Genomic DNA, 22384 nt, shown 5'->3' on the forward strand with positions numbered 1-22384 from the left:
GCGAAATGCCTGCTTAGCGACGGTTTAAAGCGGAACTACTTTTGGCGGAAGAAATGTGTTCTGCCCGCCGAACGGTAATACGGTCCATCCCATAATGCATCAGGAGACGTTCCAACAATAAAGTCTAATATTCGCAAGGTTCCAACCAGACCAATAATAATGTTTCCTCAAATTAAGAATGTTTTATACTGAGACGTGTATTTTCTTGAGAAAACACACACATATGCATCATGATGCACGATAATGATTATTTTCAAAATGTTCACATGAACATTCAGCTCCACAGTAACTCATCGTTCAAACACACAGAACATCCGAGTCGAGCTCCTTCTCTCGGATCTTGGCTGCTGACGTGGGTCCCGGTGACACGCTGTTGCCAGGTAACGCACACACAAACACTCCAACAGCAACGTTTCCTTCACGCAGCGTCCAACATCCCAGGTCAGTGCCCGTACCGCAGGTCGCTGTTCACAACAGGCCATCATTACGGATTCATGCGTCTAAAAAAAGAAAAGGTCTTATTGGAAATATAATTATAGGGCAGCATCTGAAACATGCCGAAGAAAGGGGGCAAGAGAGGAGCAGGAGGAGGAGGAGGAGGAGGAGGGAAGCAGGCCGCCATGAATGAGGAGGAGTGGCTCCTCTACATGCAGCAGAAGGCCCGGGCCGAGGAGGAGATGGAGAAGAAAAAGGAAGACATGCTCAACCTGTTCCTCAAGGTCAGTTTTCATCACAAACAACTTTAATTGGCCCTACATTTACATTTTACATTTACTGCATTTACCAGACGCCTTTATCCATTCAGTAGTTACAGGGACAGTCCCCCCCTGGAGACACTCAGGGTTAAGTGTCTTGCTCAGGGACACAATGGTAGTAAGTGGGGTTTGAACCTGGGTCTTCCAGGCTACTAGGCCACTACCACCCATGTATGTATAAAATATATCTCAGTGGACGTAACGAGAAAAATGAGGGTTAAAACCAGACTGCTGTTAATGATAAGCAGGAGATGTTGAGTCCAACTGAAGGCGGACGCTTTGCAGGACAAACTTCAGAAGGAGGAGAGGAACAGTCGGCTGAATCAGAACAAGCTGACGGAGCAGTGGCGCGGGATTCTCAGAGAGTCCCGAGCTGCAGAGCTGCGCCGCGACATCGAGATCCTCAGTCAGACGTTCGAGCGGGTCCTCGACCGCAAGGACAGCGTTATCCAGGTACAGCAGTCCAAACCCGCGGCACAAACCACGCCTTCGGGTTATTTATGCGCCACGCTCCCTCCAGGCGCTGGCGAGCGACCTAAACGAGGCACAGCGACAAGAAGCTCGAGGTACACACGCCCACCTGGACGTTGTGGACCGGCTGCTGGAGCTGCAGAAGGTCAGGATGGTAGCCCTGGACCTGCGGTGGAGCTCCAGTGTGAAGGAAGTCATCTCCGAGCGCGACGAGGAGAGGTGGGTCACCCCCCCCCCCCCCCCCCCCCCCAGACGCCCTTATAAACCAGGCGAACGTTCACGCGGCTCGGCTTGATCTCCGCAGGAAACGGCTGATCGCTGAGCACCGGCGCGACTGTGATTTTCTGGAGGCCGCGACTGCGTTGACCGATCTGCGTTATGAGGACATCTACAGCGAGCTCGAGCTGGAGTACCAGAGCTCCTGGGATGAGGTCGAAAACAAGGTACAGTTGGGGAAGTTGAAGTTGTTGTGGTGGCCTACAGTATAAGGAACCGGCCCCGTGATCAGAAGGTTGCTGGTTCGAATCCCAATCCGCCAATGCAGAGGATAAATTTCACTGTGTGCACCGTGTGCTGTGCTGCTGTGTATCACAAGTGACAGTCACTTCACTTTCACCTCATTTCCGCGACTCTGTGGCAGAACCTCGAGGACAGGGAAGCCCTCCACGTCCAGATGGAGGCCAAGATGGAGGACCTGTGGAAGCAAATGCAGGAGGCCAAGGCCAGTTACCACGAGGCCACCGGGGACCGTCTCCTCACCTACGAGACGCTGCGCCGCCGCGCGCACCAGAGCGGCCTGGAGATCGAGAGGCAGACGAGACGCCTGCAGAGCATTCAGGTGAGAGCAGGCCCGGTGACACTTTCATCACGTACACAGTGCATGTTCCGAATCGAAGGCGCTGAAGGTTCCTCCAATCGGAACGCAGGACGCCATCGCCGCGTTCCGCTCTCGCGTCACTTCCGCACAGAAGGAGGCCGACGGCGAGCTGAAGGAGCTCCGCGCCACCCGCGAGCAGGTCGCCACCCAGGCCTCGCGGCCCAGCATGCAGGTCGGCCCGGCACGAGCTGCACAGAGAGCCCAGTTGGCCGGCCTCGTCTCCCTCGGCAACGCTGCGGAGAAGAAGCTGCAGGGCGTCGTGGCACAGGTTTGTTCCGGAACGTTCTCTCTCAGGAACCTGAGCTATGAGATATGACAATAATGGACACCTGGACATTTACGGTCACATCTCGTAAATCTCGGAGTTTACATGCTCTCCCTGTGTTGGCGCAGGTTTCCTCCAGGTTCTCCGGTTTCCGTTTAAAGGCATGTGCACTAGGTGAATTGTGTCTAGGTGTGTGTGCGTGTGTGTGTGTGTGTGTGTCCAGGACGGCCTCCATAGAGATGTAATCTGTTTCAGGATCCGGTTCCCTCTGTGTGAGTCGCTTGAGTCAGTTGATATTGAGTCAACTGAGTCAATTGAAGCATTTGAATCGTCTTTTAAAAGAAAGTAAATCGCCTCGTGGTGAGAATGAATCAGATTAAACTAGCTCATTTTAGCGATTCAGATTCAGCTGCTGGATGCACTCCCTCGGGATAGAAGCGCTAACCTGGATCTCTGAGAGATTCCGATTCGGTTACCTGTCGACCACAGGAGCCGCCGGATGCACTGTCTCTGAGCGATTCAGATAAACTCTTGAGTTATCCAACTTTTATATTAGTAATCGATTGGGCAGTGGTGGCCTCGAGTCGAGTCCCGAGCTGCCAAGGTGCCACTGAGCAAAGCACCGTCCCCACACACTGCTCCCCGGGCGCCTGTCATGGTGCCCACTGCTCACCAAGGGTGACGGTTAAAGGCAGTTCACTTCACTTAATGATAATATTCGATTATAATTACGTAATAATATAGATATGGTGTTGTTAGGACTCAAAGGATTCGCTTCAATATTTAATGGATCGTGGTGAGTCAGGAATCGCACAGCACTAATTGCATTAATCGTGTCCCTCCAACACCAGGGGGAGCGTCTGCTGCGTCTGTCTGAGGTCTGTCGTAAGCTGGAGACGGAGCAGGAGAAGGTGCTGCCGTTCTACGAAAGCTCGCTGACTCCGGAGCAGACCTCCGCCTCGGAGCGCGAGGTGGCGGAACTGGCCAAGGTATCTCGTGCACGAGGACCACGCCCAGTGTCGGTCTGGAGAAAACGCCACCATGCCCGGTCTGTGCTGATTTGGACACCTTCCTCCCCAGGCCACGGCGGAGTACCCGGACCTGGGGCGTTTCTGGGAGCGCCACAGCAAGGTTGCCCTGGAGCGGGCGTGTCTGGAGCTGGAGAAGTCCCAGCTGACGCAGGAGAACCAGCAGCTGCGCCTGCTGCTGCGCCGCTACCTGGACGGCATCTCCGTCAGCGACGAGGCGCTTCGGCGCTGCGACCAGCTGCTGGTGGTGTCCAGGCCCGCCCTGTCCGCTCAGGCCGGCGGCGACGCCGGCAGGCGACACACCGTCATAGAGGCCAGACATGTGCTGCAGCAGGCACTTTAACAGCAGCACGTTTATTGGCAGCTTTTGTTGTGGATTTTGTTGATTTGTGGCTATGAGGAGATGATGAATAAAATAAACATTCCCTTAAACCAAAGACACCAAACCGTCTGTTTTCTTTTTTTTTATTATTTCAATACTGATCTCATTTCTTTTTGTTCTTCTTGTCCTTGGATTTTTTCTTGCCCGGCCGCTGAGTGTTGGCTTTGTTGTACAGGTAGAGCCCCACCAGCCCCAGCAGGGTCGGCACCAGGGCCAGGCACACCAGTGGGAAGACATCGCTCACCAGCTTCTGCCAGGGCGTCTGCTGACTCACGGACAGAACCTCCACCTCGAACTCCAGCGCTGCGTCACCTGGTGGCACAGAGCAGCCCAGTACAGCCAGTCTGTCAGTGTGCAGCTGTGTCCCCACTTTGCTGGCTGTCCCCACAACGCTAGCTCTCCTACCCCTGTACCTGGTTTCCAGCCAGTCTGTCAGTGTGTGTGTAAAATCCAGCTGTGTCCCCACTTCGTTGGCTGTCCCCACAACGCTAGCTCTCCAACCCCTGTACCTGGTTTCCAGCCAGTCTGTCAGTGTGTGTGTAAAATCCAGCTGTGTCCCCACTTCGTTGGCTGTCCCCACAATGCTAGCTCTCCTACCCCTGTACCTGGTTTCCAGCCAGTCTGTCAGTATGTGTGTAAAATCCAGCTGTGTCCCCACTTCGTTGGCTGTCCCCACAACGCTAGCTCTCCAACCCCTGTACCTGATTTCCAGCCAGTCTGTCAGTGTGTGTGTAAAATCCAGCTGTGTCCCCACTTCGTTGGCTGTCCCCACAATGCTAGCTCTCCTACCCCTGTACCTGGTTTCCAGCCAGTCTGTCAGTGTGTGTGTAAAATCCAGCTGTGTCCCCACTTCGTTGGCTGTCCCCACAATGCTAGCTCTCCTACCCCTGTACCTGGTTTCCAGCCAGTCTGTCAGTGTGTGTGTAAAATCCAGCTGTGTCCCCACTTCGTTGACTGTCCCCATAACGCTAGCTCTCCTACCCCTGTACCTGGTTTTCAGTCAGTCTGTCATTGTGTGTGTAAAATCCAACTGTGTCCGCACTTCGCTGACTGTCCCCACAACGCTAGCTCTCCAACCCCTGTACCTGGTTTCCAGCCAGTCTGTCAGTGTGTGTGTAAAATCCAGCTGTGTCCCCACTTCGCTGACTGTCCCCATAATGCTAGCTCTCCTACCCCTGTACCTGGTTTCCAGCCAGTCTGTCAGTGTGTGCGTAAAATCCAGCTGTGTCCCCACTTCGTTGACTGTCCCCATAACGCTAGCTCTCCTACCCCTGTACCTGGTTTTCAGTCAGTCTGTCATTGTGTGTGTAAAATCCAACTGTGTCCGCACTTCGCTGACTGTCCCCATAACGCTAGCTCTCCTACCCCTGTACCTGGTTTTCAGCCAGTCTGTCATTGTGTGTGTAAAATCCAGCTGGCTGTCCCCACAACGTACCTGGTTTCCAGCCAGTCTGTCATTGTGTGTAAAATCCAACTGTGTCCGCACTTCGCTGACTGTCCCCATAACGCTAGCTCTCCAACCCCTGTACCTGGTTTCCAGCCAGTCTGTCAGTGTGTGTGTAAAATCCAGCTGTGTCCCCACTTCGTTGGCTGTCCCCACAATGCTAGCTCTCCTACCCCTGTACCTGGTTTTCAGCCAGTCTGTCAGTGTGTGTGTAAAATCCAGCTGTGTCCCCACTTCGCTGGCTGTCATTAAAGTTCATCTTCTATCTGGTTATTTCCGTAAATACAGAACATGTGTATGACGTGACATTGTAGGTTCCCAGGTTGACATGGTTACCTGGGATGGTTGGAGGATACCCCCTTTTCCCATAAGCCAGGTGTGCTGGAATGGTGGCCTTGATTTTTTGCCTGAGGGGTAAATCAGGGTGTGAAATCAGTTTCCGTTTCTGAAGCATGTAAAACATTTCTCACAGAAAGAAAGTCGCTGTGTTGATGGGTGGAGATTAATAAAAAAAACATAGTAATTAACGTACCCTTCACACACTCCTATCAGGCTCTGTTCCAGCCCTGTAGGGGAGGAAGGCCAGTCTCATAAATGGGAAATGAATCTAAAACATGCAGCTGCATCCTCCTGGATGCACTCACACCTGCAATAACCGTCCTCTTCCCCAACTCCACCACAAGGGGGTCCCGCGACAGAGACGAGTCGATCACCTTCCCATCCATCAACCGTCCCTGCTCACACACACAGCAGGAGGCGAGTGTGAGTACACGCACACACTCGGCATGTACGGGATGGTCTGGAGAAAGTGAAAGTAACCCTTGTCTGCTGTGGACGTGGTGATTTTGAGTAGCTGGTTAGACCAGTTTAAGGAAAGATACTTTCGAGGTACATACGAAACTATAGATAAACGTGGCGGGAGGGTCAGACTTCCGCCTCTGATCAATACATCAATACTGATCTATCAATATTGTAACAGGTTGTTCAGTTCTGTCTGGACCTTTAACTGTTTACACAAGATCTAGTCCTGCAAGCTGTCACCTGACCAAGGCAAGGTGTGCTGCCTTGTCCTCACATTTCTGTGTCCCCACACTCCTGGCTGTCTTAACACTGCTGTGTCCCTACACCGCTGGCTGCCCCCACGCTGCTGTGTCCCTACACCACTGGCTGTCCCCACACTGCTGACTGTCCCAACACTGCTGACTGTCCCCACACCAGTGTCTCTACACCGCTGGCTGTCCCTACACTGCTGGCTGTCCCCAAACCACTGTCTCTACACCACTGACTGTCCCCACACTGCTGTGTCCCTACACCGCTGGCTGTCCCCACTCTGCTGTTTCCCTACACCACTGGCTGTCCCCACACCACTGACTGCCCCAACACTGCTGTGTCCCTACACCACTGACTGTCCCAACACTGCTGGCTGTCCCCACACCAGCGTCTCTACACCGCTGGCTGTCCCAACTCTGCTGTGTCCCCACACCACTGGCTGTCCTACCCCCTAGTTTCCAGTTGGATTCAGAATGGCGTTTACAAAGTCTGAGTTGCACTGCACCTCCATATCTGTTTGTTCATTTTTTAAATCTATATATTTTTTACTTTGTTGCCCTTTTTGTAACGTCTGTGCGGTCTTTTAAAGCGAGTCTCATACACCAATGTGAACAGATTAAAGTAGTAAAGTAAAGTAGTTCTGTGCGCTTGCGTTTCTTTGCCCAACTCGAATGCTGACGTGTTGTTTTTTGGTCTCACCGTGTAGTGGATCTGCAGCGTGTCCCCCATCTGGGACGCCACGGCGCAGGACTCCGGCTTCACCTATAAACGAAGGAACAAGCGACGAACGTCGGTGAGACGCGGGTTCGGGACCAGACGTGGACACGACGTGGCGGGACAGGAGCGGAAGAGAAACTGACCAGGGTTTCCAGCAGCAGCTCCTCCAGCTCCTCCTGGCCGTCCTCGGCCGCCGCGGACCCACACGCAGCGGCCAGCAGCAGCAGGAGCGGCAGCCCGCTCCCAACTTTCATTCTTCCACCTTCACAGAGCAGCGGCGACGGAGGCTCCGCTGGACGGGTCGCTCGGTTAACGCTGATGTGTTCTTACGGCGGAGCCGCCTGCCGCGTCCCAACACCTGGACCGTCCCCGGAGTCTCCGCCTCACATTCCGCCAGCATCCCACAAGTCCCTCCCGAGCTACGCGACACCGCGCCGCCAGGGGGCGCAGTCGAACCTGCATACGTCTGATCAACAGTAAACCATCCAGTCATAACCAGAGTAAACCAACTATTTACACCCTAACCAGAGTAAACCAACTATTTACACCCTAACCAGAGTAAACCATCCACTCATAACCAGAGTAAACAAACCATCCAGTCATAACCAGAGTAAACCAACTATTTACACTAATAACCAGAGTAAACCATCCACTCATAACCAGAGTAAACCAACTATTTACACCCTAACCAGAGTAAACCATCCAGTCATAACCAGAGTAAACCAACTATTTACACCCTAACCAGAGTAAACCATCCACTCATAACCAGAGTAAACAAACTATTTGCACCCTAGCCAGAGTAAACCATCCACTCATAACCAGAGTAAACAAACCATCCAGTCATAACCAGAGTAAACCAACTATTTACACTAATAACCCGAGTAAACCAACTATTTACACCCTAACCAGAGTAAACAAACCATCCACTCATAACCAGAGTAAACCATCCAGTCATAACCAGAGTAAACCAACTATTTACACTAATAACCAGAGTAAACCAACTATTTACACCCTAACCAGAGTAAACCATCCACTCATAACCAGAGTAAACCAACTATTTACACCCTAACCAGAGTAAACCATCCAGTCATAACCAGAGTAAACCAACTATTTACACCCTAACCAGAGTAAACCATCCACTCATAACCAGAGTAAACAAACCATCCAGTCATAACCAGAGTAAACCAACTATTTACACTAATAACCAGAGTAAACCAACTATTTACACCCTAACCAGAGTAAACCATCCAGTCATAACCAGAGTAAACCAACTATTTACACCCTAACCAGAGTAAACCATCCACTCATAACCAGAGTAAACAAACCATCCAGTCATAACCAGAGTAAACCAACTATTTACACTAATAACAAGAGTAAACCAACTATTTACAGTCATAACCAGAGTAAACCAACTATTTACACTAATAACCAGAGTCAACCAACTATTTACATCCTAACCAGAGTAAACCAACTATTTACACCCTAACCAGAGTAAACGACCTGTTTAAACAGATAAAAAAAAATAACTGTAATGTGTTGCTAAGGCTTAAGCAAGTGGTCCTGTAGGCCTACTGTATTTACTGATATTATTACTCTTATTAGTAGTACTCCTAGTAGTTGCCTCATGCCAGTGGTAGTAGAGCAGCATTAGTAGTTACTAGTGGTAAAAGTTGCTGCATTAGAGTCATTTATTAAAATAAAATGATAATGGAATGTAGGTAGGAACATTGAATTTGCTAAGCAAGGTTATTATTATTTGCAGCAATACTAGCATTAGCTTCCCATTCATTCCACAAGCAATATGAACCTGCACTAATAATCTTACACCTTCTTATGATGTCCAGTTCCAGCACTTTCTCCAAAGTGTGGCCCACATGGCAGGAGTTGTGCAGTGAGAAACTGACCACTGATGAAGGAACATGAGAAAACGAACACAAACGGCCAAAACCGCACCTGGCACAAGGCCAGATCGAATGGGCTGCTTTTTAATAATAATAATAACATTATTTTTTTTAAAAAGTTTATTTCAGACGTGGTTCGCGGCGTTTTGGTTTTTATTTGCTCGGCAGCGGCATCTACAACAGTCGCGATTTTTCTTCTGCCTCACAATGCAATTTCATCTTTAAAAAGACAACAGTCGGGATGAAGAGAATCAGGGAGTAAGACGTCCTATGTGCAGCAGGGGCGGGTCATCTGTCCTTGTTGCTGCGCAGGTCCGTGGTCAGCGGGTCGTGCTGGATGGTCTGGTGCAGCATGAGGGCCAGCAGGCCGGCTCTGTTGGTCATGGCGGTGCGAACGTTGCGCTCCTGCTCGAAGAGCTCGTCCAGCTTGTACCACTGGGCGAAGAGGGCAGACTACGCATTAACCGCGACGAACGTCCGAGCCACTTCAAACTCAAATCTAATTCAACGTATGAAGCGTATCGTTTTTTTTTTTTCACCGACCACTCGGATGCGCTCCAGGTCCACCTCGGCCCGCCTCAGCTTCTCCCAGCAGTAGTGCTTGTTGCACTTGCGCTTGGCCACGCGGCAGTAGTCCCCGGTGGGCTCGAAGACGTTCCTCACCAGCGGGCAGCCGCACACCTCGTCCGCCGGCACCTGGCGGCGAAGAGAGAGGGTTCAGCGGCTGGCGAGCCGCGGGTAAAGCTACGCGGAGGCGCTGGTTGGGACCTTGGGGCCGACCTTGGGGTCTCTGGAGTGCTCGGGACACAGAACCTGAAGCCGTTTGCAGTAGGTCTTGCTCTGGGGGTTGTACACGTCGCAGAAGAGCCTCGTGGCCCTAGCCAAGCACACACGGTCTCAGTTTTACAGAATTAAAAATTATAATTATAAAAAAAAAACGAAAAACTCCGCACCTACCCTTCAATTCTTGTAGGAAAGATGGAGCCGAATGAAGTCTGACTCTCATACTGTCCAGAAGATAAAAGAATCACAGCGTGACTCATCCAACCCTCTAACAGATCTATTTCTGGACCAGCGGTGATCATCACGGTTTACCTTGGCGTAGCATCTCTCCATGTGCCTGAGGGCCACCTTGGGGTTGACGGGGTGACTGCAGGACACACAAAAGATCTGCAGGTCCGTGTCGTCACTGTCCCCTTCGTTGACCTGTAATCGACCACGGAGTTAACGCTTCCGTAAATGTGTATCGTCTTGGCATTATTACAGGATGAACAGATCTATAATAAAAAAGTAAAGTGACGTGATTGTCACATGTGATACACAGCAGCACAGCACACAATGCACACAGTGAAATTTGTCCTCTACATTTAACCATCACCCTTGGTGAGCAGTGGGCGGCCATGACAGGCGCCCGGGGAGCAGTGTGTGGGGACGGTGCTTTGCTCAGTGGCACCTCAGTGACACCATGGCGGATCGGGATTCGAACCGGCAACCTTCTGGTTACGAGGCCGCTTCCTTAACCGCTAGGCCACCACTGTGGTAAAATGCAGGTTTTAGGGGAAATAGTAGGAATAATAATGCCAAGGAGGATGATCGATTTCTTGGACTAATTAATACCGACCCTCGCTCCACCCTGGAAGGTGATTAAAGTGAAGTGATTGTCACATGTGATACACAGCAGCACAGAACACAGTGCACACTGTGAAATTTGTCCTCTGCATTTAACCCATCACCCTGAGTGAGCAGTGGGCAGCCATGACAGGCGCCTGTGGAGCAGCGTCAACCTTCTGATTACCGGGTCGCTTCCTTAACCACCGCTGCCCCTCACACTTCCTCTCTCTTACTCACTCCATCACAACGTTTCTTCCCCTTTTTATTTTTTTATTTAACGCAACACTCCCGTCCCGTCACCTCCTCGTCCTGCTGGACCGCCTGCTGCTTGGCCTTGGCGATGATGCCCTCCAGCTCGTGGAAGCGGCGCTCCATCTCGGTGAGGCGGTTGCGGGCGAGCTGCTGCTCCCGCCGGATCCGCTCCAGCTGCTTCTTGCCCTGCTCCTCGGCGACGCACGGGCTCTGCTGCCACTGCTGGATGCGCTGCGGCAGGATCTCGTAGATGCGGCTGCGCACAAACAAGGGGGCGTTACCGTGGCGACCGCGGCTCGGCGCTCGCGCAACGTCCGCGCAGCGTTCCGTACTTGGCCGCCAGCTTCATGCCGCAGTCCTCGGTGCAGTATTTGGAGTTGGGCCGGGCCGCCTCCATGCAGTTGGGTCCCAGGCACTGTCTCGTGTCCACGCCGTCGCGGCCCTCGCCGCGCTCGCTGTGCCTCACGCGGTCCTTGTGTTTCTGCTTCTGCTTGTGGCGACGGGACTCCTTCTGCACGACAATTTGACGGGAGCGTTTCCATTTACGCCATTTATCAGACGTCCTTAACCAGAGCGCCTTACAATCAGTAGTGACTGGGACAGTCCCCCCCTGGAGACACTGTTCAGGGACACAGTGGCGTAGGGTGGTAGTAGCCTGGTGGGTACCACACTCCCCTATGAACCAGATGACCCAGGTTCAAACCCCACTTACTACCATCGTGTCCCTGAGCAAGACACTTAACCCTGAGTGTCTCCAGGGGGGGACTGTCCCTGTAACTACTGATTGTAAGGCGCTCTGGATAAATGTTGTAAATGTAAATGTAGTAAGTGCGGTTTGAACCAGAAGACCACAAAGTCCCAGGTTCAAACCCCATAATTATTGATTATTGTACAATAAAGTTTTGGAATGAACGGTGTTCAGGCGTCCGTGCAGTTACCTTCTTATCGAATTTCTTATCACGCCTCTTCACGTGTTTGACCTTCACAGCCTTCTTGCGAGTGACAGGGTTGTAGAGCGGCCCGTCGTCCTCGTCACTCAGCCAGGGCTGCGCGTGAGAAACAAGAGCGTTACAGCAATGGACCTTCGCTCACGTAGCTTCTCAAATCCATCCGTAAAACAGCAGGAGACCTCAGACGTCCACACATCCAACTCAATTCAACTCGACTCCAAGCTAGCGCCACGCGTCATCACAAAATGACATCGTTTCGGCGCGAAGAAGAAGAAATTTCATGTGACCTGCAGGGGACACGTACGGAGGAGGAGGATTGTGGCCAAATTATTGCTCAGAAATCACTGATAAAACGACCTTGCAGGTTCGTCCGTGAGGATTCCGGCTAGAACGGAACATCCTGGTGTACCTCAGCGCGCTGTGCCGCCTTGTACTGCTGGTAGAGCTCCATCTCCTCCTCGTCATACTCATCTGAGAAGTTGCCCTCCATCGAGTTGTCGTTCCGCTCGCGCAGCAGCATCTCCTCGTCCTTCACGCGCAGCATTTTCTGCCGAGAGACGCCAAACGCAGGTCATGTGATCAGAATAAGATATAAGAAAAGTCGCCCCGTAATCAGAAGGTTGCCGGTTCGAATCCCGATCCGCCGAGGTGCCACTGAGCAAAGCACCGTCCCCACACGCTGCTCCCCGGGCGCCTGTCATGGTGCCCACTGCTCACCAAGGGCGACGGTTAAATACAGAGGACATCCATGATCCAGCTGCGGTGGGTTAGCAGATGGCTGGACGCATGGAAACGAAACCGGAACGCGTTGTGGAGAATGAAGGGGAGAAGAGAGACTCAGGGCACTTTACAATGGAACTGAGGTAAGTGACGACGTTAACGTAACGTTACTTTCTAGTTTAGAAAGCTTGTGTGGTTAACATGTTAGCGTTAGCCTGCTAGCTTGAGCAGTTTTGAAGAAAATCATACTGCATAAGAAAATTTGGGTTTTGTCTATTCTATACTTTTTATTGACTAAGTTTGTTCTCTGAAGTTCCTGTGCAAACGATGTCACATTTACCACAATATCGTTAAACTAAACTTATGACCGGTTCGAGCGTAGGTGGGCAGTGGTGGCCTAGCGGTTAAGGAATTGGCCCCGTAATCAGAAGGTTGCCGGTTCGAGTCCCGATCACCGTCCCCACACACTGCTCCCCGGGCGCCTGTCATGGTGCCCACTGCTCACTCAGGGTGATGGGTTAAATGCAGAGGACAAATTTCACTGTGTGCACCGTGTGCTGCGCTGCTGTGTATCACATGTGACAATCACTTCACTTTAGGTGTCATTTACACGAATAACTGGAATACGGAGGCGACACGCGCGGTTCACTACGTAAGAAAGATTCTAAGGACCTGCGCTGGCTTCGTTATACATTTCGTATGTTTGTTTCATATTCCAAAACTTTTCAAGATCCCTTTTCCAGGATTTTAAATGACCGTACGAACCCGGAATGTTACCGGCTGGGTTAAACAAAATTGCATTACGAGAAGAACTTTTTTTTCTTCTCCAATTTTCATTGATGAAAACTTGATTAAATGTCATCAGGTCGTGTATAATTCTGTAAAAGAGTAATAAAAACTACTAAAAGTAGTAAAAGTAAGCGATCCTCCACTCACCCGGGCCCGGACCTCGCACTGCCGGAGGCGGCACTTCTGCCGGATCTTGTTGGGCCCGCCGAACTTCTTCATGTCCTTACAGAAGTCACACTGGGCGCAGTCCTCGGTCCTCAGGCACGGCTCGCACTCACCGCACATGCGGGCCGAGCGCTTCACTTGGAGCTCCAAAACGAACGAAACCAAAAAGAGATTCCCATCAAGTTTGGGTCGCCCCCCTTCATTTCGCCGGGCGTGTATACAGCGGCTCCCCGAAATAAATGTCTTACCCGTGAGCCCCGACGCCTGTCCATCTTGTATTCCGGTGTGCTGAACGGTTTCTCCTTCCTCGAAGGTTCGAACTCCCGCTCTCGACTCTTCTTAGGGCGGAACTTGATCTCCAGGGTGGGGTCCCGCTCTGTAGAGCACATTCCAGTTAGCACCCACGACGTGCCGCAGCCCCGGATCCGGACGTGAATATTTCACCCTCACCCCGACACTGCGTGCAGTACCACTCCCGGATCGCCTTGGCCGACCGCTCCGTAATTTCAATGCAGTGTCCGTGAAACCACTCGTTGCAATTGTCACAGCCACTTCAAACAAAGAGGGACAACTGATCATCACTCCCGAGCAAAACCCCAAATCTACACAATAACCGGACCGGGCCATTTATACCAACAGCATCTGGCCGAAGTTCTCATCCAGAGCAACTTACATACGTGCTTTAAACGGTCCCAGGACATGAAGATTTTTTTTTGGCTTTTATGTCAGTCTAGTTGGTCCCCAGTCCCAGCCCCGCAATGAGACTTCCCAGGACGCGCCGTTTCACCTTCTGTAGCTTTATATGCTAATGAGGAGGAGAGAGGCGGGACGAGTAGGAGAGCGGCCAATAGAAGTTGAGAGTCATCGACACCGTTCACCAACCACAATGTTTGTTGCAGACAGGAAGTCATGTCGATGATTTTCCAGAAAAAAATCAAATGAACCCGCTGGTTCTACAGAGTCTCGCGTGACGGTCGGTGGTGATCATGTTTTAGGGGAGGGGCAGAAAAAGCATGAGAAACCGGAGGTAACCTTTCCCCTTATGACGTCATAAAGGGAGACTGTGAAGCAGAACGACCAAAACACTCTTTACACCGACCGCCATTTCTAGCCACTGCAGGACCATAGACAGGCTGGAGGAACTCAGATTAACGTTTAGTAATCTCACAAAGTCGCATTTTCATGTCAGGGGACCTTTAAAAATGTCCATCATAGAAATCGCTCATTTGGTTCACTAGGACCCAATAAGCAAATACCATTAGTTTAATTACTCAGAAGCAAACTTTAAAAGAGCTCAATTTAAAGAGCTACCCTAAAAAGGACGATTTTTAAAAAGCTTTTTGTTCGGAACGTGAACAAAGTCAACTATTAGTATGTAATTTAGGGCGCTGGTAGACTAGGTCCCAGGTTCGAACCCCACTTACTACCTTCGCGTCCCTGAGCAGGACACTGAACCCCGAGTGTCTCCGGGGGGGGGGGACTGTCCCCGTAAATACGGATTGTAAGTCGCTCTGGATAAAAAAAAAAAAAAAAACAGCACCGACTGTACAAGTCAACGTAAGAACGCGGTCGTCGTGGGTAAACGGCGTCTGCTACGTGGGAGTGGGGGTGGAACCGGGCTCACATCATGAAGCAGTTGATGTCCGGCTTGCGGCACACGCAGTAGACGGGAGCGTTCTCGCCCTCCATGCTGCTGTTCTCCGGCCCGGGCGCCTGCTCCGGGTCCGACGCCTCGCTGTCCTGCGCAGAGCCGCAGCCCGGTTAGCTCCGCGGACCCAGCACGCCAGCACTTACCATCATCATCATCATCATCGTCATCGTCGCCGTACTTACCATCATCATCCCGCGGGGTTGATATTCGGCCGGGCGAAGTGCCTACGTAGAAACCGAGTTGAAAAGAGCGACTTTTGACCGGACCGATAAATACAAAAACTAAAAGACGTCCGGCGATCAACCGAAAACGACGATCGGCCGCCAGCAGAACCGGAACCACGAACGGCGGAGAAAAAGGCGCGTTTCAAAATAAAAGTCCCTCGGCCGGAAAAAACAATTACAGACTCGAACACACGTCAGTTCACTATAATGATAATTATTATCAGTTCATTAGTTATAAGGCAGAAAGTCACACCCCGTATTTATTCACATTCAAGTGGTTCTTTGCACAAATTTCCACAAAAAAATGGCATCATGCAGATTCCTGGCAGGATTAAACGGCCTTGTTTTAGAAATGAACCAGATTAAATAGAAATTATAATCATTCTCTGTAAAGTAACTTCGGTTACAGACAAAACTAGACGGCTGTGAATCTGCAACAGCTAGAAAACATTCATATTACCAATAGAATTAGAATTATTCTATCTATGACTATTCGTAGATTCAAAGGTTAAACACACAATTAAACATAAAAGATATAAATCGTAAAACCATTTAAACCCTTTTGCATGTTGGACAGAGTTGTGACCTGAAATAAGAGCACAAGGAGAAATTTTCAGTGCATTTCCATGTAAAGGTGATTTTTAAAAGCAGCTTCCACTGTGTGTCTGTGCTCATATGCAGCAGATCCCTGCTGTGGTGCTGCCGTCCATCCAGTCGCTTCGTAAAGTCTAGGACAGAACTGCCCGAGTTCAGCCCATGAAACCAAATTAAAATACAATATCAGCAACTTTAATAACTCCATCTGAGAAGACGACCATCACGAGATACCAGATGCACGTCTGGTGTCTTTTTGAAGAGGCAGGACGTCATTCTGAGGACGAGTTTGGGGGAGAAGGGCGGCCAGGGCGAGGGAAGCAGATCAGGCTCTCAGCCCATGTAAGGGTATTTCCATTCTGTGAGCGGGACGTGGGTTTCCTTCACAACCTGTGGGGACGTCCACCGCAGGACGTAGTGGGGTCCGCCAGGCTTGTCGTTGGTCCCTGAAGGATGAAGGTACATCACAACCATCAGCTGAAAAGATCTGAGGATACACGCTGATGAGCCAATGAAAACGAGACCGACCTGAAGCCCTGGAGCCGCCGAACGGCTGCTGGGCAACGATGGAGCCCGTCGATTTGTCGTTGACGTAGTAGTTCCCCGCGGCGTTCCTCAGCGCCCTCGCTGCCTCTGCGACAACGCTCCTGAGGGGGGAAGAGAGAGCGGAACGTCCAATCAGAATGCAGCACGCGCTTTATTCCACGGACGGAACCGAGTTAACTCACTTATCCTGGGCGAAGACGGCTCCGGTCAGAGCGTACGGGGACGTGTTATCGATCAGGCGCAGCACGTCCCTGTAGCGGTCCTCCGGATAAACGTAGACGGTCAGCACCGGCCCGAAGATCTCCTGCAGGATGCGGCAATAAAAAAAAAAAAAAAAAAAGTAAAGGAAAAAGAAAACGTGCTTCTGGCCTGATGTGCTGAACGCCCCGCCCCGAGAGGGCGGGGTCACGTCTGAAACCTCGCGGTCACGATTCTACCTCCTTCATAATGGAATCTTCGGGGTCTTTGGTCTCGATGATGGTCGGCTCCACGAAGTAACCCTTCTTATCGTCACAGTTGCCCCCGGCGACGACAGCGAGGTTGGGGCTGGACTTTGCGTGATCCAGCCACTTCTCGATCCGGGCAAAGGACTGATGGCAAAACGCAAAGGACGAAGATTTTAACCGTGAATATATATATATATAAAAATAAATAAATAAAAAAATCTCCCGGACTTGACAAGTCTCGGACGTTCCGCGATATACCTTCTGATCGATGACTGCAGAGAAGAAGGTGCTGAAATCTTCCACTGGCTGTGGGGGGGGGGGGGTAGAGAGATAGAGAAGGTCTGCAAGTTAAAACCGTCCATTTCAGGAGGGGACGTAATGATGCACTCGACTGAGAAATAACCGGGTCGGGCTGCAGTCAACTATTCACCCAAAAAGGTTTCGATAAGATCTTGGGGGCTGTTGAGGCGTTTTTGCGGCCTTGACGTACTCGGACCCTTCGCCCAGCACACAGGCGGGCGTCCGGTCAATACGTGAGGCGAAAACGTCCCGACCTGAGATAAGAGGACGGGACGCGTGGGACGTCCTTGGCAATGGCAGCTGGGTAAACGAGTGCAGTCTTTTGACATTTCAAGGTAGATTATTAAACAGGTAACGGGTCAAGTAGCTCCAGATTATTTGTGGGCAGAAAACTATTCATGCCGACAACTCACAAACTCAAACATTTATTCTCTTGGGTCAGATTTCATATTTGTTGCACATGAGCAGTGAAGGCCTGAAGGTGTGGCCACCTTCTTTTTTGGTCCCTGGCCACGCCTTGAGAATATCATCATCCACCCAGCGAGGGATGGGCTTGCAATCTGGGAAAAATATTGAGGGAATGTCCATTTTAGGATGCTGGTTAATTTCAAATTTAAGGGTCATGTTGGGTCAAGCAACCATGACCGCTAAATTCCTTATTAAAGAAGTCTGCTGCTCTTCTTTGACTTTTGATTATTTTCTGACTCCAAATTGTCCACGGTACTCATCTTATATTGATTACCCTATTGATGACTCTCCTGCATAGGATGACATGCTGTCTTTGAATTTCAGACAATGGGGACAGAGTTTCAGGCAGAAAAGGCTCCATTGAGATTTCCTGTGGGGGACTCACGTCTCCAACTCGGATCTGCTTGTGGACGTCCAGCATCTCCTTCTTAATCTGAGGCCACAGCGTGTCCGGGACGTACATCCGGGAGCAGGCGGAACACTTCTGTCCACCGTATTCAAAAGCCGAGCGTATGGTGCCCATCGCCACGCTGTGGATGTCGGCGGATTTATGCACAAAGTGGAAGTTCTTGCCTCCACATTCTGAGGAGGGGGAAGAGCCATGAGCATGAAATATCATTTCACAAGTTACAAGAGATATTTTTAAAATGATCCCACTTACTCCCATTACTATTATTTTTGTACGTTTTTGTTTTTTTGTGTGTGAGATTTTCTATTGTTAAAATTTAAAGTTCCCCTATTATGATTTTTTTTTTTGGCTTTTATGTCGGTCTTGTTGGTCCCCTAATTCTATCTTGATGCAGAATTACAGCCACTTTGATCCAGTCCCACTATGAGATTTCCCAGGACGCACTGTTTAACCGTCTGTAGCTTTAAATGCTAATGAGGAGGAGAGAGGCGGGACGAGGAGGAAAGCGGCCAATAGAAGTTGAGGGGACATTCGCGGAAATGATATCATTGACACCATCCACCAACCACAATGTTTGGTGCAGACAGGAAGTCGTGTCGGCGTTTTAAAAGAAAAAATAAAACGAACCCGCCGGTTCTTCAGAGTCTCAAGTGACGGAACTAAAAAAAAAAATCAAATCGTGCTCATCTTTACGTCCCATCACCGAGCGACTGCAGTCACTGCAATGTGCCATGACAGTCGGTGGAGGTAATATTTTAGTGGAGGGGCGGGAAATTCTCTAGGCAGAAAAAACCATGAGAAACGGGAGGTAACCATTCCCCTTATGACGACATAAGGGGACAAATTCCAGACCGCCAAACTTTATTAATGCCGAAGGAAACTGCTTAATAACCAAAGTCAAATTTTCATGATAGGGAACCTTCAAAATTGTAAACATATGTTTGGATAAAACAAAGTTTACAACAACAACAAAAAAGCACCACTCACGAACCTCCTGCAACCCGAGGGAAGTTCCTGTAGATGTCCAGGTTCTGGGCCACCTGCTTCCATAGACGCTTAAATGTTCTGGAAGCACATTACATTAAAATCTACGATGCAACACACACACGTAAAAACACTGAGATGTTGGAGTAGGAAAGGCCTTACGGCACGCTGCCGGTGAAGTTAATCCCGGCGAGGTGCTCTGACGCGGTGATGGTGTCTCCGAACACCGGCCCGTCAGCGGGCACGAACTGGACGATGTTGGGTGGGAGTCCCGACTCCCGCAGGATCTTGTAGACGGCGTAGCTGGCAGACATGGCAGTGTCGCTGGGCTTCCACAGCACCACGTTGCCCTGGCGACCAGACCACGGCGCTCATGACTGGACTACAGGGTTCTACCTTACAGATCTTCATCACTCACCATCAGAGCTGGGGTCCCTGCCAGGTTTCCACCAATCGCAGTGAAGTTAAACGGTGCGACGGCACCAACAAAACCCTGAGATAAGAACAAAAAATATTTTTATATATATATATATATATATATATATATATAAAGAACACTGGTAATCTGATGGTGACCACTTACAACGTGGCTTTTATGTTAATTAGAGGTAATTAACAGGTTAATTAGATTTAACTCCCAGTAGAACCAAATGAAACTTTTTTGGGGGCTTGTGGTGGCCTAGCGGGTAACGGGAATAACGGGAATCAGAGCCGTAATCGGCACCGTCCCCACACACTGCTCCCCGGGGCGGCTTTCATGGCTGCCCGCTGCTCACCAAGGTAAATGCCAAGAGGACAATTTTTTGGAGTCACCGTGCATCAACCAAAACTGCAAATAGTAGAATACAGAAAGTGAAAGTGAAGTGAATACACAGCAGTGCGAACACGGTGCACACAGTGAAATTTGTCCTCTGCATTTAACCATCATCCTGAGTGAGCAGTGGGCACCATGACAGGCGCCCGGGGAGCAGCGTTTGGGGACGGTGCTTCGCTCGGTGGCACCTTGGCGGATTGGGATTCGAACCGGCAACCTGGGACGATGTAGTGAGACGAACGCTGTGGAAGGCCGAGGTGGAGCTCACCTCCAGGCCTCGGTAGAGCATGGTGTTGGTGCTGCCATCGCTGTTCAGCGGCTGCTGGTGCTGCAGCTCGATGGCATGTTTGGCGTTGAAACGGAAGAAGTCGATGAGCTCGGCGGCGGCGTCGATCTCGGCCTGAACCACCGTCTTCCCCTGAGAGGCGTTAATCGACCCGTATTAGACGCTCGCAAACGTGCAACCTTCACGCAAAGCGCTCCCAGCCCATCCTACCTGGCCTATCATGGTCTTGGCCAACACCTCAGCCCTCTTCGGGCCGCTAATGACGTCCGCGGCCTTAAACAGGACCTGGGCGCGGTCAGCCACTGGCTTCAGGTCCCACTCTCGGCGGGCATCTACAGCGGCAAGGATGGCCTTGTTCAAGAGCTCCTGCAACCAAGAGATGGGCCTTTTAAAAGCCAATTTCATTGTTCTACTGTGTAATATAAGTTATGCACATGCATGAAAATGTTTTATTACCTTGTCAGCATAACAGAACTTTGCTACTTTGTGCGAGTGGTTGAATGGCTTGAGACAAAGGGGAGTAAATTTGGTTTTTAGTGACCTTGTAAAATTCCACGTGACCGTATGCGGCCGTTTCACCACTTACAGATACTTGGTATCTGATTTCTTTGGTCCACACGTGTTCATCTCCAACCACGCAGGGAATATCCTCGGTTTTTCCTTTAAGCTCCTTCAGGGCCTGAAAAAAAAAAAATAATGAAAGAAAATCACACATTAAAAGATTTGATTTCGCAAGACCCTGACGTGGACGGTGGGAACGTAAGAACGTATGTCCACTGACCTTCTCCAGCTCGGCCCGCTCTTCACTGCCTGCCTTAAATCCCAGGACAGGCTCATTCTTCACCTCCACAGATGCACGCGGGAACGTCTTGAACCTGGAGACGGAACAAGGAGATGGAGCCCTGTTCACACGACACCATGCAAACAAAGAGCGGCGCCCTGACTGGGGACTGGAGGGGTCACGCTCGGGGGTCAACCCTGTGCAAGGCCACGGTGCAATGAGTCAGCTAAAAACTTCCCAGCACCGCAACCTGGCCGAGTGCAGCCGTGGACGTGAACCATTACACACTCTTACACAACTTCATTCTGCAAAAATAAAGTTCTCAGCGACTTCCATGCAGTCTACGCCAAGCTGCTCAATTCTGCTCCCTACTCTCCACTTTGAATGCCGCGACGGTGTTACCCCGGGGCACAACTGCACAATTCTGCACCGGAAAACAGCTGTCGGCCAACGTGCTGCGGTCCTCCATCTGCAGGTCGGCTCTTTTCGTCCCAGATCGTGTGTCGGGACATGTGAGAGGCTACGTACCCCCTCCAGGAGCGACGCAGCGCCGTCCGCAGCCGCAGCATGTCCGGCGGGAAGAAGACGAGTTAAAAGGCAAACAAGGATGGACGAACTGGGTGCCAATCGGACACCGAAGTTATCGGACGGCGATTAGATTCGCGGCGGGTTCGATACGGAGCCCGTCACCACTGTTACGAGCCCGCATGTACCAAGTGTCACGGGGGGGTTGGGCGGAAAAACATTCTGGCTAAAGAATGTCCCTTGTTCAACAGCTTCGCGGTTTCCAAACATGATCGATCATTTAATAGAATTACGCATGTATTCAAGTGTGAAGCGTGTCACCGATCGACCGTTTGAAGAAACTACGAAACCCTGAAGGTTTATAATCCCCCCCATTCGGGGTTGTAGGACGTACCAGTGGGCGAGTCCCCGTCTGGCCATTCAGCACTTGAGGAGTTTTCCACAGGAGCCAACCACGCTTTTTACTTCAAACCTGGACGTTTACCCGCACGGGCTCAGCAAACTGCTCATATTCCCCCCCCGTCAGGTTGGTATATTAGCACTGCTCTTGACCTAACATCATATAAAGTATCTTAAGAAAACCGTGGACCAACTAAGCATGTATAAAACTTGTAATAAACCCAGACTGTAGACACCGTAGCGACATTCCGACAGTACTTCGCTATTACTATACGACCATAACACGAAAAATACTATTAGCGAACAAAAAGTTGTGTATGTTGGTAAAATCAAGCCCTTCATAGCGGCATGACAAGGTCGGTGGAGGCCGCCATATTTCTACACCGATATGACGCGCTGATGGCACAGAAACTACAGATCCCACAATGCAGTGCGCGCCTTGTTGACAAACCGAGCGCCCTACGCCGAGTTCGCACGGCGCTCTGGTGACTTTGAAGCACGAAAAAAAAAAGAATTTCGAGCGGCTTCACAACCCCACTTGCCGTCGACGTGGAAACTGCTCATGTACAGATTCAACTGC

At 50.7% G+C, this 22384-nt stretch overlaps 4 protein-coding genes across 5 annotated transcripts; 1 reads left to right on the forward strand and 3 right to left on the reverse strand.

The window, feature by feature from the left end:
* Nucleotides 1-8: 8 nt before the first annotated feature.
* drc2 (dynein regulatory complex subunit 2) lies at nucleotides 9-3782 on the forward strand. The gene is made up of 9 exons (XM_028998927.1): nucleotides 9-441; nucleotides 540-719; nucleotides 1041-1208; nucleotides 1276-1445; nucleotides 1531-1669; nucleotides 1867-2064; nucleotides 2153-2371; nucleotides 3220-3357; nucleotides 3449-3782. The coding sequence occupies exons 2-9, from the start codon at nucleotides 555-557 to the stop codon at nucleotides 3737-3739; spliced, it is 1488 nt and encodes a 495-aa protein (XP_028854760.1). The 5' UTR covers nucleotides 9-441; nucleotides 540-554; the 3' UTR covers nucleotides 3740-3782.
* Nucleotides 3783-3847: 65 nt separating this feature from the next.
* fkbp11 (FKBP prolyl isomerase 11) lies at nucleotides 3848-7818 on the reverse strand. Its single transcript, XM_028998596.1, has 6 exons — nucleotides 7133-7818; nucleotides 6972-7034; nucleotides 5869-5956; nucleotides 5755-5788; nucleotides 5559-5629; nucleotides 3848-4090 (listed from the first exon to the last, which is right to left on the reverse strand). Exons 1-6 carry the CDS (start codon nucleotides 7241-7243, stop codon nucleotides 3882-3884), a joined length of 576 nt encoding a protein of 191 aa, XP_028854429.1. The 5' UTR covers nucleotides 7244-7818; the 3' UTR covers nucleotides 3848-3881.
* Nucleotides 7819-8792: 974 nt separating this feature from the next.
* cxxc1b (CXXC finger protein 1b) lies at nucleotides 8793-15383 on the reverse strand. 2 transcript variants are annotated; one of them, XM_028998397.1, is made up of 14 exons: nucleotides 15211-15383; nucleotides 15002-15117; nucleotides 13828-13928; nucleotides 13626-13753; nucleotides 13360-13521; nucleotides 12113-12250; nucleotides 11692-11799; nucleotides 11086-11264; nucleotides 10802-11009; nucleotides 9986-10096; nucleotides 9848-9897; nucleotides 9671-9767; nucleotides 9434-9586; nucleotides 8793-9325 (listed from the first exon to the last, which is right to left on the reverse strand). In XM_028998397.1, exons 1-14 carry the CDS (start codon nucleotides 15217-15219, stop codon nucleotides 9179-9181), a joined length of 1707 nt encoding a protein of 568 aa, XP_028854230.1. In that variant the 5' UTR covers nucleotides 15220-15383; the 3' UTR covers nucleotides 8793-9178. The 2 variants fall into 2 exon arrangements, with proteins under 2 accessions (XP_028854230.1, XP_028854229.1); XM_028998396.1 differs by having other exon boundaries at nucleotides 8794-9325; nucleotides 13360-13524.
* Nucleotides 15384-15480: 97 nt separating this feature from the next.
* Nucleotides 15481-21603, reverse strand: aldh4a1 (aldehyde dehydrogenase 4 family, member A1). The gene is made up of 15 exons (XM_028998538.1): nucleotides 21409-21603; nucleotides 20881-20974; nucleotides 20686-20778; nucleotides 20556-20603; nucleotides 20310-20465; nucleotides 20082-20231; nucleotides 19418-19492; nucleotides 19162-19349; nucleotides 19007-19080; nucleotides 17992-18188; nucleotides 17097-17144; nucleotides 16830-16982; nucleotides 16575-16696; nucleotides 16375-16493; nucleotides 15481-16292 (listed from the first exon to the last, which is right to left on the reverse strand). Exons 1-15 carry the CDS (start codon nucleotides 21447-21449, stop codon nucleotides 16180-16182), a joined length of 1671 nt encoding a protein of 556 aa, XP_028854371.1. The 5' UTR covers nucleotides 21450-21603; the 3' UTR covers nucleotides 15481-16179.
* Between the last annotated feature and the right edge of the window lie 781 nt (nucleotides 21604-22384).

The sequence above is a fragment of the Denticeps clupeoides genome, chromosome 12 (genome assembly GCF_900700375.1).
Source record: "Denticeps clupeoides chromosome 12, fDenClu1.1, whole genome shotgun sequence".
Classification (NCBI taxonomy): Eukaryota; Metazoa; Chordata; class Actinopteri; order Clupeiformes; family Denticipitidae; genus Denticeps; species Denticeps clupeoides.